This window comes from Rhamphochromis longiceps, linkage group LG22 (genome assembly GCF_057381845.1).
Source record: "Rhamphochromis longiceps isolate RC_006_pf linkage group LG22, R_longiceps_female_GT1.1, whole genome shotgun sequence".
NCBI classification, from domain to species: Eukaryota; Metazoa; Chordata; class Actinopteri; order Cichliformes; family Cichlidae; genus Rhamphochromis; species Rhamphochromis longiceps.
In genome coordinates, this window is record NC_140577.1 from 35,096,360 (window position 1) to 35,108,554 (window position 12,195).

The following is a 12,195-nucleotide window of genomic DNA, read 5'->3' on the forward strand; positions in this document are numbered from 1 at the left end:
GTGCCATGCACCTGCTGCTCCTGTTGTGAAGAGAACGCCAGACGGTGGCATTCAGCCTACTGGCGGTGTTAAAGGGAGCTTTAAAGATGTCCAGCCCTTTGCCAACACAGCAACCAGGTGGCTGTAGCCAGGGACAGCCACGTGGGATGTTGGATTTACTTAAGTAAACTAGGTGGAAGGCAAAACTTTACTCACTGGGAAGGTTGTCACGGAAGAATCAACATGCTAACATCAGCAGTACAACAAGGGCCGGCTGGTTACTACCACAGGTTCACCCCAAACTTCACAGAGCTGACCAGCTCCCTGACTGACCTCAAATGACAACATGATGTGTGGTCAGAGCTGAAGCTTGAAATTCTGCGTGACAGGCTTAAATTTAAGAGGAGCGAAAGTGATTACAAAACTTTGTCATGTATAAATGTTGTACTCTAGGGCTGCACAATTAAGAGTATTTTAATGTATGAACATGAATTTATTTTTTCACAATTAAAAGAGAATCATCAAGCAATATTTAAAATACTTGCTCCGCCCATTAAAACAAAAAGCAAAAGGAAATCACCGCCTGCATTTGCCAATCACAGCTTTCCCTGCACTGCACAGCTTGAGGCTTCCTGGACAGCTAAAACTACACTGAGAGACAGATACACAACAAAATTCAAATGTCTGGCACAGCAGAAGGTGATGAGCTTGACCTTCGGAGCACATCATCCTTCCCTGCTGCGGAATACTTTGGACTTCGGGGAATCAGATATAAAAGTAAGCCTCTGTGGTGTATCCACCGTATCCATCCAGCTTACAAAGATGATCTGAAGTCATCAGCACAGTTGCTTTCCATGTGGCCAAATGTGTTAAATAAACACAGTAAGTAATAAATGTTTTGGAAAAATGGTGAACATTTTTACCCTTCCACAATTGTTTCCTCAAGTGACAATACCTACACTTTATGCAAAAACAACACTGATGAAGTTGTATTCACATATATCTTACAAGTACAATAAATGATGTGAAATATGTTTTACCCCACTGGGCAGGCCGGTGAGCAGCCTGGACCCAGTTTGTGAGTCCAATAGTCTAATCAGTGCATCTAGTAAGAATCTCAGGTGAGTTTCAATCCTGGTGACCTTGATCTTATTGTCAAAAAGTCAGATTTTCTGACTATGTTGTGAATGCAATTACTGGAAAACAATGTGATGTAGGATTTTCAAAATAATACTGTAGGTGCATCTAATAAAAATCTCAGTGACCTCAACCTCAAGGTCAGAGGTCAAGTTTTCTGAAAATCTTGTGAATGCAGTAACTCAAGTCGGAAGCTCGCCGACCTCTGACCTTGTAAATACGATAACTTGAGAAAGTGCAGTTACATTGTAACCTTGGTTCTCTGATTGAGACACTATCTCTCCACCCTTTTAGTCAGGGCCTGTCGGTACTTCTTTAACTCACTCCAGCTTGCCCGGCCACGCCCCACAGGAAGTCACTGATCACTTGATAGCAATGTGTCTTCGAGTGACCTTAAAGGTGGAGAGGGCTCAGTGTCTCACTCTGAGAACCAAGGTTACAATGTAACCGTTTTGAGGGAAAGCCATTTCAAATCATCATCCTTAAGAGGCTCAACGGGAGGATGCTGAAGGGCTCAGTCCAAGTCTGGTGCTGTCTGTCCTGACAATGATGTAATAGCCTCTCAGTCTTCACAGATACTGTTGGAGCACAAGGTGGACAGCCCTCAGCTCCAACAAATTTATGTGCTGAGTTGCACAGTGGCCACATCAACAGCCGTTGACCCTCCAGCCCTCATGGCCCCAACTGATGGAGGATAGGTCTGTGAGGTCCAGCTGACGGTTAATCGCTGGTCCCACTGCATGACCCTGCTTTGTGTTGATGTGTTGATAGGCCACGTTAAACTAGAGTTATGATCATTTCAAAGAAATGCCATTTTTCCCTGAATGCTACCGTCATGTTTACCGTAGGAAGAAATGGTAAAAACTTTTCTAAGGACAGCGCTTGATAAAAAGAAGCAAAACAAAAAAAAAAAGAAAAGCCACCCTTTCTTATTGGTGGAAAAATGTACCATGTCGACCAATCAAAAAATTATATAGCAACATGTGGCTTTTGGTTGTATAGGAAGACGGGGTAATCATTACTGTAATGATACTAACCAAAGTCTGATGAAGTGCATGTGTGCTTGAAATGCACCTGCTCTGTGCTGCACTCTGTTAAGCATGTCTTTGTATTTCTGTTATTTTTTAAAGATACTACCCTATTAATTTCTCCCCACATTCTCCACATTTCATGCCACAAACTTTTTTCCTAAAAGACTGCTATTGAAAAAACAATAATCTGCAAGGAGACAGTTTCAGGTCACAATTCTAGTTTTACTACTAACAAGCTTGACAGTTTTTCTGTGGTTACAGAAAAGCAGATGAGTTTGTATGTGATCTGGAACTGAGCCACTTTTCTCGGGCATGTGTGTTTGAGAATGCTGGTGTATGTTGACAGGACACGCCCACTTTGTGTGTATTAAGAGGGGAGAAAAGCAGAAGCTGAAACATTGCTGCTACACTATCAGTCAGTCAGCAGCCAGGAACAGGCCGGCAGTGTGTTTCTGCTCTCAACGATCCACCCTTTTCACCTCTTCAGTCAGATTCTCTGCAACAGCTTGACATGATGCTCGAGCATGAGGAGTTCACCAAAGCAGGCAAGAAAGCTGGCTTGCAGATTTGGAGGATTGAGAATATGGAGTTGGTCCCTGTGCCTGACAACTTACATGGGAGCTTCTACACAGGGGATGCTTATGTGATTCTCTACACTGTCAAAAAGAAAGAGAGCTCTTTTTACCATCTGCACTACTGGCTGGGTAAGTGACTAAAGCTCTGGACCTAATTCATTGTGTCAGTTTATTGTTCCACTCAGAATAAGGGAAATGAGTTATAATTGGATGTAATAACCTATCATTGGAAGAAGTCCTATTTCAGAGGGGTCCTCCAGGGTAACAGATAAATCTCAAATTAAATTCCAAGGAACCACTCAAGAGCTTCCTTAGAAGTTCTAAGGAAAGAAAAAAAAAGTCCACAAATGTACAAAGTTACCAACGCCAGGATGTGACACTATCTTTATAACACCTGTGAAGTTGATTCTGCTCTATTCCCTGAGAAATCACAAAATCATACAAAATCATACAATATTGCTTTATATACAGGTCAGACATACGTTTTAACATCGTTTTTGCTCTGACCAGCTGATTTTGTTTAGATTTTTTTTTCACAACATAAACAATCATTTTTGTTACTTTTCATTTTTCATCTTTAATTTTAATAACTTTTATGTTTTCTTATCATGTGCAACAGGTTAAAGAACCCTTCTTAATTTCTATTCAAACAAATGTCTTATGTAGTTGGTGATCTAACTGCGTTGCTGTATTAGGAAGCTGTGTAGATAGCAAAAGCATTTACAGAGAAAATAATTTTCCTCACAGCTTTCTGAATGATCCACATTCAGCTATAACACAAACTTCACTCTAAACTGTTCCAGAAAATAGTAATGTCAAAGTAGCTTACTGTATATTTTACAGTTTTGTACTGTCTTTCTAGAATATCATTAAATTTACATAAGTAGACTGATTTTACATGTCAAAGGTAAAATAACATAACATCACTGTAAATATTTACTTGTTTTTTAAATATATTTTTTTGTACATATGCATATTTAGTTTGTAAAAATACATTCAGAAATATATCATAATTTCACAAATATTTGTCTGTTATGTGAGAGAATGATCTTTTAATTCAAATGTAATACTATGGAAAAATATATAAAATGATCGAAAATTAATGAGAATTAATGATAATTTTGCTGAAAATTTCATGTCATCTAGGTCTGATTCAATAATTCAGAGGTAACAAGTGAAAATATAATTAATAGGAATAAAAACTAAAAAAAAAAAACATATAAAACATTGCACGCTGTGCTAATTATATATTTTAAAAAATAAATGTAGAGGTAGGAATTGCAATTAATATGAATCTCAAAGTATTCACAACATTCCTGAACAGAAATAGGCCTCTGCACCTGGGGTGAGGGTGTGGCCATGAAAACAATGTGACATGCCATTGGATGTTGGGACACATAATAACATGACACTAAGCATCGGCCAATGAATGCGAACTAACAACCACAAGGTTGCGTGTATGGCAGCACTATAGGAACAAATCCTAATATAAAAGTATTTTACTGCATTTTAGTTTTGTTCTGTTCTTCTAGAATATCATTAAAGTTACATAAATAGACTGATTTCACATTTCAAATGTAAATTAAAGTTAAATCACTGCAATGTAATAAAACATAATTTTCATGGTTATTAAATGTATCTGTCTGTACATATGCATATTTAGATACAGATTCACAAATGTATCATGATTTCACAAATATCTGTCCGTTATTTGAAAGATTGAACTGTTGAATTCAAATGTAATGCTATGGAAAAGTATATAACATGATTCCTATAAGCTTGTGTTACATCACATAAGTATTATTATCACTGCTGTTCAAGGCGATCGTGGCTCAAGAGTTGGCAGTTGGCCTTGTGATCAGAAGGTTGCCGGTTCGAGCCCTGGCTCGGACACTCTCCGTCGTTGTGTCCGTGGTCAAGACTCTTCACCTACCGCCTACTAGTGACGGCCAGAGGGGCCAATGGTGCGATATGGCACCCTCGCCTCTGTCAGTCTGTCCCAGGGCATGCAATCCATTATTATTTAAACCAACTGTTAACTGTATATTTCTGTACATTTACGTATTATGATTCATATTGCCACATTCATTGACCTTGTTTATAGGTAATTTCATTGTGGCTGTAGCTCAGGTGGTAGAGCGGGTCATCTACTGATCGGAAGGTTGGTGGTTCGATCCCTGGCTTCCCCAGTCTGCAAATATCCCAAATATCCTTGGGCAAGATACTAACCCCAAATTGCTCTCCGATGCATCCATCGGAGTATGAAAGTGTGTGTGAATGTTACTTAGAAAGCACTTAGAAAAATGTGCTTGTGCAAATGCGTGTGAATGGGTGAATGTACAAGTTGTGTAGAGCGCTTTGAGTGCTCAGAAAGAGTAGAAAAGCGCTATATAAGAACCAGTCCATTTACCATTGTTTGATCACGTTAAAATGTTCCTAATTTAATGTCTAAAAGCACTTGGAAAAGGCAGAATCCCATGTAAAATTAGCGCAACAAACTGTATTGTCATTACTGGAAATAACTGTATTTTTATGAGGAAGTTATTTTCTGTTATTTTACGGTAGTATTTTGGCGCCCGAGCTGCCAGAATATAACCGTTGTTTTAAGATGTTTTTTTTAACAGTGTATCTAAATGCTTAAACTTTATAAAAATATTGTAGTGTCCTATCAGAATACCTGCCAACAATGCTGTCTTTGTCAGGTTTGTCGTATAGACCATCCCCTGCGCTGCTCCTCCTCCTCCTGCAGTTTACTTCACTGTTGGGACTAATTCATGAAAAGTGCTACGTATTAAATATACACATGGAGTACTACACAGTATATATAGTATCTGTCATCATAAATTGGTAACCCACTTAACGGATTGCACTCACATATGATGCTGGTCTGATGCCTTCTGGACCAAGTAGAAGCTTATTGTTAGTTTTTGTTGTTACTTCACTGCTTCATTTTCAAGGACGCTTTATTGGCTACGTGACTCAATAGCTCAGTGAGTGAAATGTTGTCAAATCACAATGAGAAGGTGCTGCAAAGTCACCAACTCCATCAAGCTTGATTTGCATAGTTAAAAAAATATTGCAACAGTAAAATATGAAGTTTGTTGTTAATTTGCTGTGGATAAATGACTAAGGTACCAGTTTGCTTTCTTCAGCAACATGTCACCACTACTTCACACCTCAGGAAAGTTTAGCCAGAAAATCAGTCCTCGCTTGTTCCATACAATCACTACACATCATGCTAACAATAAGTGTGTGTATGAAGCTTGATATACTTTAATGCTGTGTGCCATAAAGTTTCCAAAACCTGAATAAGCCTTTCTCGAGCTGACGGCTCCATCATAGCCACACCTCATTATTCACGCCTGGCGTTACCTGATCCCCCTGATAATCACACAATGATCATATCCAAACTAATCATTTACTGACAACAGCTGATTATCTTTTTAACATTGAGCTGTGGCGTTACTCTTACTGCTTTTATTTATTTGCAGCAGAGAAGAAGAAAAGCCTAAAACACTCTTGGTTTTGGCTTGTCATTCTGCACCACATAGGTCATGAGTAGCAGCATGTCATAGATATAAGAAATCTGTAATGGTGTAACAAACAGTACATGAGTTCACACTTCAACACTTAGCGCTCTAGTTTAAGTTTTGGTGCCGCATCTCTTCATGCCTCCTTTTTGCACACTTCACTTGCAACAACTTTGCAAACAGTAGGCATCGCACAAAAGTATGTTGAGCCACACCAACCTACAGTTTTTGATTGGAACCATTTTGACAACAATTCAAAATGTGAAAGTAAACACCAAATGTGTACTGAGTAACTCTACTCTACTCTACTCTCAACATTCTGTCTGGTGCTTGTCCATTAAGAACGATGGATATACACCTACAAAACTATATAGTATGGACATATTTTCTTTTTTCTATGCTGATATGTAGATGAGCTGTGTGTATGTTTGGCAGCATGTAAACATGACTGGACTTGCTTGAGTATATTTGTAATCCTTAGGGTGTTTATAAAAGTGAGGGATATTTGTGTGCTTTGATTTTCTGATTGAATAAAACATAAAAATCAAGTGAAATACATTAATTGTACTTAGGGGTTCACTTCACCCAATTTTCACTGTTTCCTAAAAAGTTACATTCAAACAAAGCAAGTTGTTATATCTAGATGGCACTAAATGCTGCTCGGGTTTTCTAAGCTTCTTTTTTGTGACTTTAAGAAAACAAACAAGCTGAACAAACATTCACACACACATTGGCACTGTGATGGGTGCGTCAGAGAGCAGCTTGGGTTAATATGATGCCCAAGGATAGTTAGCGTGACAAGACTGGAGCAGCCAGTCATCAGTAGATAACCTGCTCTGCCTCTTTAGTTACAGTCACCCCTTTTTTCTGTTATGTAACAGACTGCTATTTTTCAATAAATTGTTCTTGTACAATTATCACAACGCTAGTAGTAGTTTTACCACTATTATGGTAAGACTTCTGTTTACGCTCTACAAGTAATTCTTCCTCTAATGGTTCCATGTTATTTTCTAGCACTGGGCTGACAGCATTATTCTTTTGACTTAGACACAAAGAAATCTCCAGTAGCTTTACTCTTTGACAAAGTTTGTATTGGTAGTGTGCAGCTTTAACCAGCAACTTGTCATGCTTGTCTTATTCTGACGGTTCACTCTTTGTTGACATTTCCTTCTCATGTTGATTCAGCTGCTGTCTCAGCTTTGTCTGGGATGTTTCTTTTCTATCCGGGCAAAAGTCTGGAGAGAATGTCAGCATTATTCATAACTTCACCAAGTTCATAATGTCAACATGAAGTCTCCCTAACCCACCAGGGGCAGATAGCAGTGTTAGTTTGGGGGCTTGTCCATTGAGACAAGGACCCGAGTTGCAGGGTGAGAGTCCATTTATTTATAATATCAACAACAATAAATCACACTCTTGTGATACTTCGACTTTTTAGTCACTGTATCTCTAGCTCAGTTTATTCACTCCAACACTGCTCTTTTCCTCCTATCCCAGTTTACCACTAAAACAGAGAGCGTGTGATTAAATAATCAGTCCCAGCTGCCCTGCGAGTCTCCAGGGCACTGCCTGCTGAACCCACTGCACCACCACTCCTCTGCATCGGAGCCTCAGACCACACCACGGTCACATACCTCTACCATTTGAACGAGGCCAGGGAGCCACTCGGCCATGTCTACTCCCCTCTCTGTGAGCAGGAGAGGAAATCAGCCACCACCGTGTCCCCGGCCTATAGACCACCTCGAACTTAAATGGCTGGAGGGCGAGATGCCACTGGGTGATCTAGGCACTGGCATCTTTCAGTGGAACCATTATGCATGGTCTGAACAGACAGGCACAGGCCTCTCTCAGACAGTTTCTGCCTGATGTACACAACAGAGCCATCAACCCCCCTTACCTGCAAGGACAAAACAGTGATGTGTTCAAAACGTCCTTATGCAGAATAAAAGGAAAGGAAAATTAGGTGTGTGGAGCAGGGGTTCCCCACAGAGAGCCTCTTTTACTGAGTCAGACACACTGAGTGTGTTCGACCTGTGTTCAGTTGTCACAGCTCACTAGGTATAATCTGTTCCTAACCATCACAAATGGAAATGTCAGTGATAAGTCATCATGTGACCATCAATTGTTATCACAAAGGCTGATCTTAGAGTGTCGTCTCCTGTGAAGCTGCTCTAGCAATTGCATCTGGCACTTGGTCTGGGCCACCACCACTTAGTCCCCGTGCATCACGGTGAGCTCCACCAGCATCTGTGCCAGCAGCTGGTCTGGCAGGACCCGAAGCACACACAGGCAGAGTTGCAGGATGAGTGTCCAGTTAAGTACAATGTCAAAAACCCCAGATCACACTCTTGTGAATTTCAGGATGGCCCTGGTTGCACCGCATTGGCAGGCATTTAGGTTCACAAGTTTTAACAAACAATAATGTGTTTTTCAGGTAACTGTCAAGAGTTTTATGTAGGAAAGGTTTCAACTGTTTTCATTTTACCATAATGGTGATGCGTATCAGGCCCTTCAGGTAGCCATGATTCAGTAACAAGGTGGAGACCTATGCTGACAGAACAGTGGAGGCGACTGTGAATTTCAGAATGAAACCAGGCCACCATGAGTCTGCTCGACTGACCTGTGGTCACTGTGAAGTCTTTCCACTTCCTGGGAACCATCATCTTCCCAGGATCTGCAGTGGGAAGCTCATCAAAACAGCACATTAAAGGACATTTTTCTTGTAGCAGCCGAAGAAGTTCAACCTGTCAGTGATGGTGCACTTCTGCTTCTTCATTACTGAAGCCATCCTCAATTCCTCCATAACAATTTGCTGCTGGCACTGCCAGAGACAATGGCAGAATACAGCACATCACCTGCTCTGCTCACAAGTTGATTGGCAGCAATGTGCTTTCTCTTCCAAAACCTAAATGTTTCCCTGGCCCCGGGGCAGGCAAAAGAGATCCCTGTTGACACCATCCACCCCAGAAATAAACTTTTTGAGTCACTCCATGCCTGATGGACCAGATGGAGGCAGGAGGCTCTGGTCCATCCGGAATAACACCTTATGACATTCAGCAGTTTACTTCAACATACAGTTGGATTGCTTAACTACTTTCTCACTGTCCTTATTTATTATTGACAGGAAACGAGTGCAGCCAGGATGAGAGCACTGCTGCAGCCATCTTTACTGTGCAGTTGGATGATTACTTGGGTGGAAAGCCAGTCCAGTACCGAGAACTACAGGGGGTTGAGTCAACTGCCTTCACCAGCTACTTCAAAGGAGGGCTCACTTACAAAGTATGTTCATTCATGAGCTCTGCTGCAACATGCTGATCTTTTAATTACAATTCTAGATGTCTAAAGCTCCTGAACCACAAGTGCCAACGTCATCATTGCATTCAGTTCATGGAGGAACATATGGTTATTTAAACTATCATCTTGCAGGAGGACTGTTCTCTGCTGTGCCCATAGTAGAAAAACAAATACGGTCTATATTCTCAAACAGAATTAAAAATATGATTGTGTAACTTTAGTGGTTCTGACAGTCGTTGTCCATGACCTGTTAATCACGTGAGGCATCACATGAGCCATGGTGGGGATAAGGGTGTATGTCAAAGGAAGTTAAGGATGAAACCACCCTGCCCCACCCCATCATGTGGCCCATTGAAGTCACCTAAGGGCATGTGTGAGTGGGCATTGAAGCCCCTGGCTCTCAAGACTGTGTGGGTGGTGGCTGATGGTGTTGTCAGCCACTACCTCTGTATAGTGAAGGTTTTTTGACTTTGGACTTTGAAAGGGGAAAATGGCTTTTTCCCTTTTAAACCATCTGTTTTCTTAGTCCAAGATGTGGCGTCCTCAAAAGAGTGTCGTTTGTGCTTTGAGTGCATTTAAAGAACAAAGGACACTTCAACCCTCACTTACACCTTGCCTTAGGTAACCAAAGTAGTATACAACTTATACCATGCATACCATTTAGAAATTGTCACTAGCTGGCTTTTGCAATTTAAAGTTTATTGTTACTGTAGGCTCAAAAATATGACTTTACAGACCACTTGATTTTTTTTGTCCTTTATTAACTAGCCAGATATTTTTTTTACGTTGACTTTATACCATAACGTTGTACTCTGCAAACCCTGCTACATTATATTTGGGAACAATGACTGGAAAGAAACAGCAAGAGAGAGTAAGAAAGAGAAGTGACAGTGCAGTGTAAACAGAGAAGGTTGACAGCATAATATGTTCTCTGTCCACAGACAGGGGGTGTGGCCTCAGGTTTCAACCATGTGGTCACCAATGATCTTACAGCACAGAGACTTCTACATGTCAAGGGTCGGCGTGTTGTCAGAGCCACCCAAGTCCCCTTCAGTTGGTCCAGCTTCAACAGTGGAGACTGCTTCATCATTGACCTTGGAGATGTAAGGACAAACTGGTATATACTATACTGCCAAAAGTATTTCATTATCACTCATTGTACCTAATGGTACTGTCACCTCATCAGAGCACTTTGTTCTAAAAATGCAGGTTGACTTGTAATTCTAGTGTATCTAAAAACAGAACGGGAGCCAGAGCCTTCAGCTTCCAGGCCCCACTTCTGTAGAACGAGCACCCAAATCTGGATTTAGGACAAAGGCACCCTCTCTACTTATAAGTATTAAAAAAGGGGTTTTTTTGTAAAATAATAATAATAATAATAATAATAATAATAATAATAATAATAATAATAATAATAATAATAATAATAAAAGGGTCAATTTCAGAAGCTCAGGACATTGTATTATGGTACAGGATGCCACTTATGCGACTAGTGGTGTACTGACCCACAAAGTGGAAGGCCACCCAAAATCATAGAGCTGGGTCAGCCACATTCAAGCGTTACATCACAAAGAGCAGGGAAGATATGTTCTCTGGATCGATGAATCCCATTTCTCCATCTGGTAATCTCACTGGCAAGTCTGGGTTTGGCATTGCCAGGAACATGGAACTGGCTGCATTTTGCCAAATGCAGGAAGACTGATGGTGTATCCAAAGCTGATAAAACAGCTTTGGAATAAATTAGAGGGGAGACTGTGAGCCAACATCAGTATTTGACCTCACAAATGTGCTTCTGGATGAATGGTCAAAAATATAAAAACACTCTTAAAACCTGTGGAGCTATATTAAACCCTAAAGATAAAGAATGGGATGTTACTCAAGTTCATATGCGTGTGAAGGCAGATATAGTATATGTAGACACTATGTGTATCTGCAGGGAGAGTGTAAATTAAATAGGGCCCAGAGCCAAGTTTGTATTGCCTTGTCTAACTGTTGTTGTGTCAGCAGAAGATCTACCAGTGGTGTGGATCCAAGTGTAACAAGTATGAGCGACTGAAGGCAACACAAGTGGCCAGGGGTATCCGTGACAACGAAAGGAATGCTCGTGCAGAAGTGATAGTCGTAGAAGAAGGAAGTGAACCATCAAAGTTAACAGATGTAAGTCCTATTTTATGGCTGTTAAGTTATTTTGCATTTGGGTTTCCTGTTCTAAACATATACACTACCAGTCTAAAGTTTGGACACACCTTGTCATTCAATGTTTTGGTTTTTTTATTATTATTTTAACTGCTTTGTACATTGTAGATACATACTGAAGACTACTTTGTTGACAGTGCTGCAAACTCTTGGCCTTCATGATGTAGTCCACCTGAAATGGTTTCCCCTCACAGGTGAGCCTGTCAGGGTTCATTTGTGGAGTTTCTTGCCTTCTTAATGGGGTTGGGACCATCAGTTCTGTTGTGCAGAAGTCGGGTTGGTGCACAGCTGACAGCTCTGTTTGACAACTGTTAGAAATCATATTATGGCGAGAACCAATCAGCTAAGTAAAGAGAAACAACAGTTCATCATTACTGTAAGGACTGAAGGTCAGTCAGTCCGGAAAAAGCAACCTCCAGGCTGTGTGAGAGCTATTTGACCAAGTGCAGTCGC

The 12,195-nt window shown here is 40.6% G+C and overlaps 1 protein-coding gene across 1 annotated transcript in view; it reads left to right on the forward strand.

Moving 5' to 3' along the window:
• The first annotated feature begins 2,577 nt into the window (after positions 1-2,577).
• Positions 2,578-12,195, forward strand: part of scin (scinderin) — a 39,165-nt gene continuing 29,547 nt past the window's right edge. The window contains exons 1-4 of the mRNA XM_085396725.1: positions 2,578-2,851; positions 9,377-9,531; positions 10,488-10,649; positions 11,554-11,703. Coding sequence (XP_085252851.1) covers positions 2,659-2,851; positions 9,377-9,531; positions 10,488-10,649; positions 11,554-11,703 — 660 coding nt within the window. The 5' untranslated portion in view covers positions 2,578-2,658. The remainder of the gene's footprint in view (positions 2,852-9,376; positions 9,532-10,487; positions 10,650-11,553; positions 11,704-12,195) is intronic.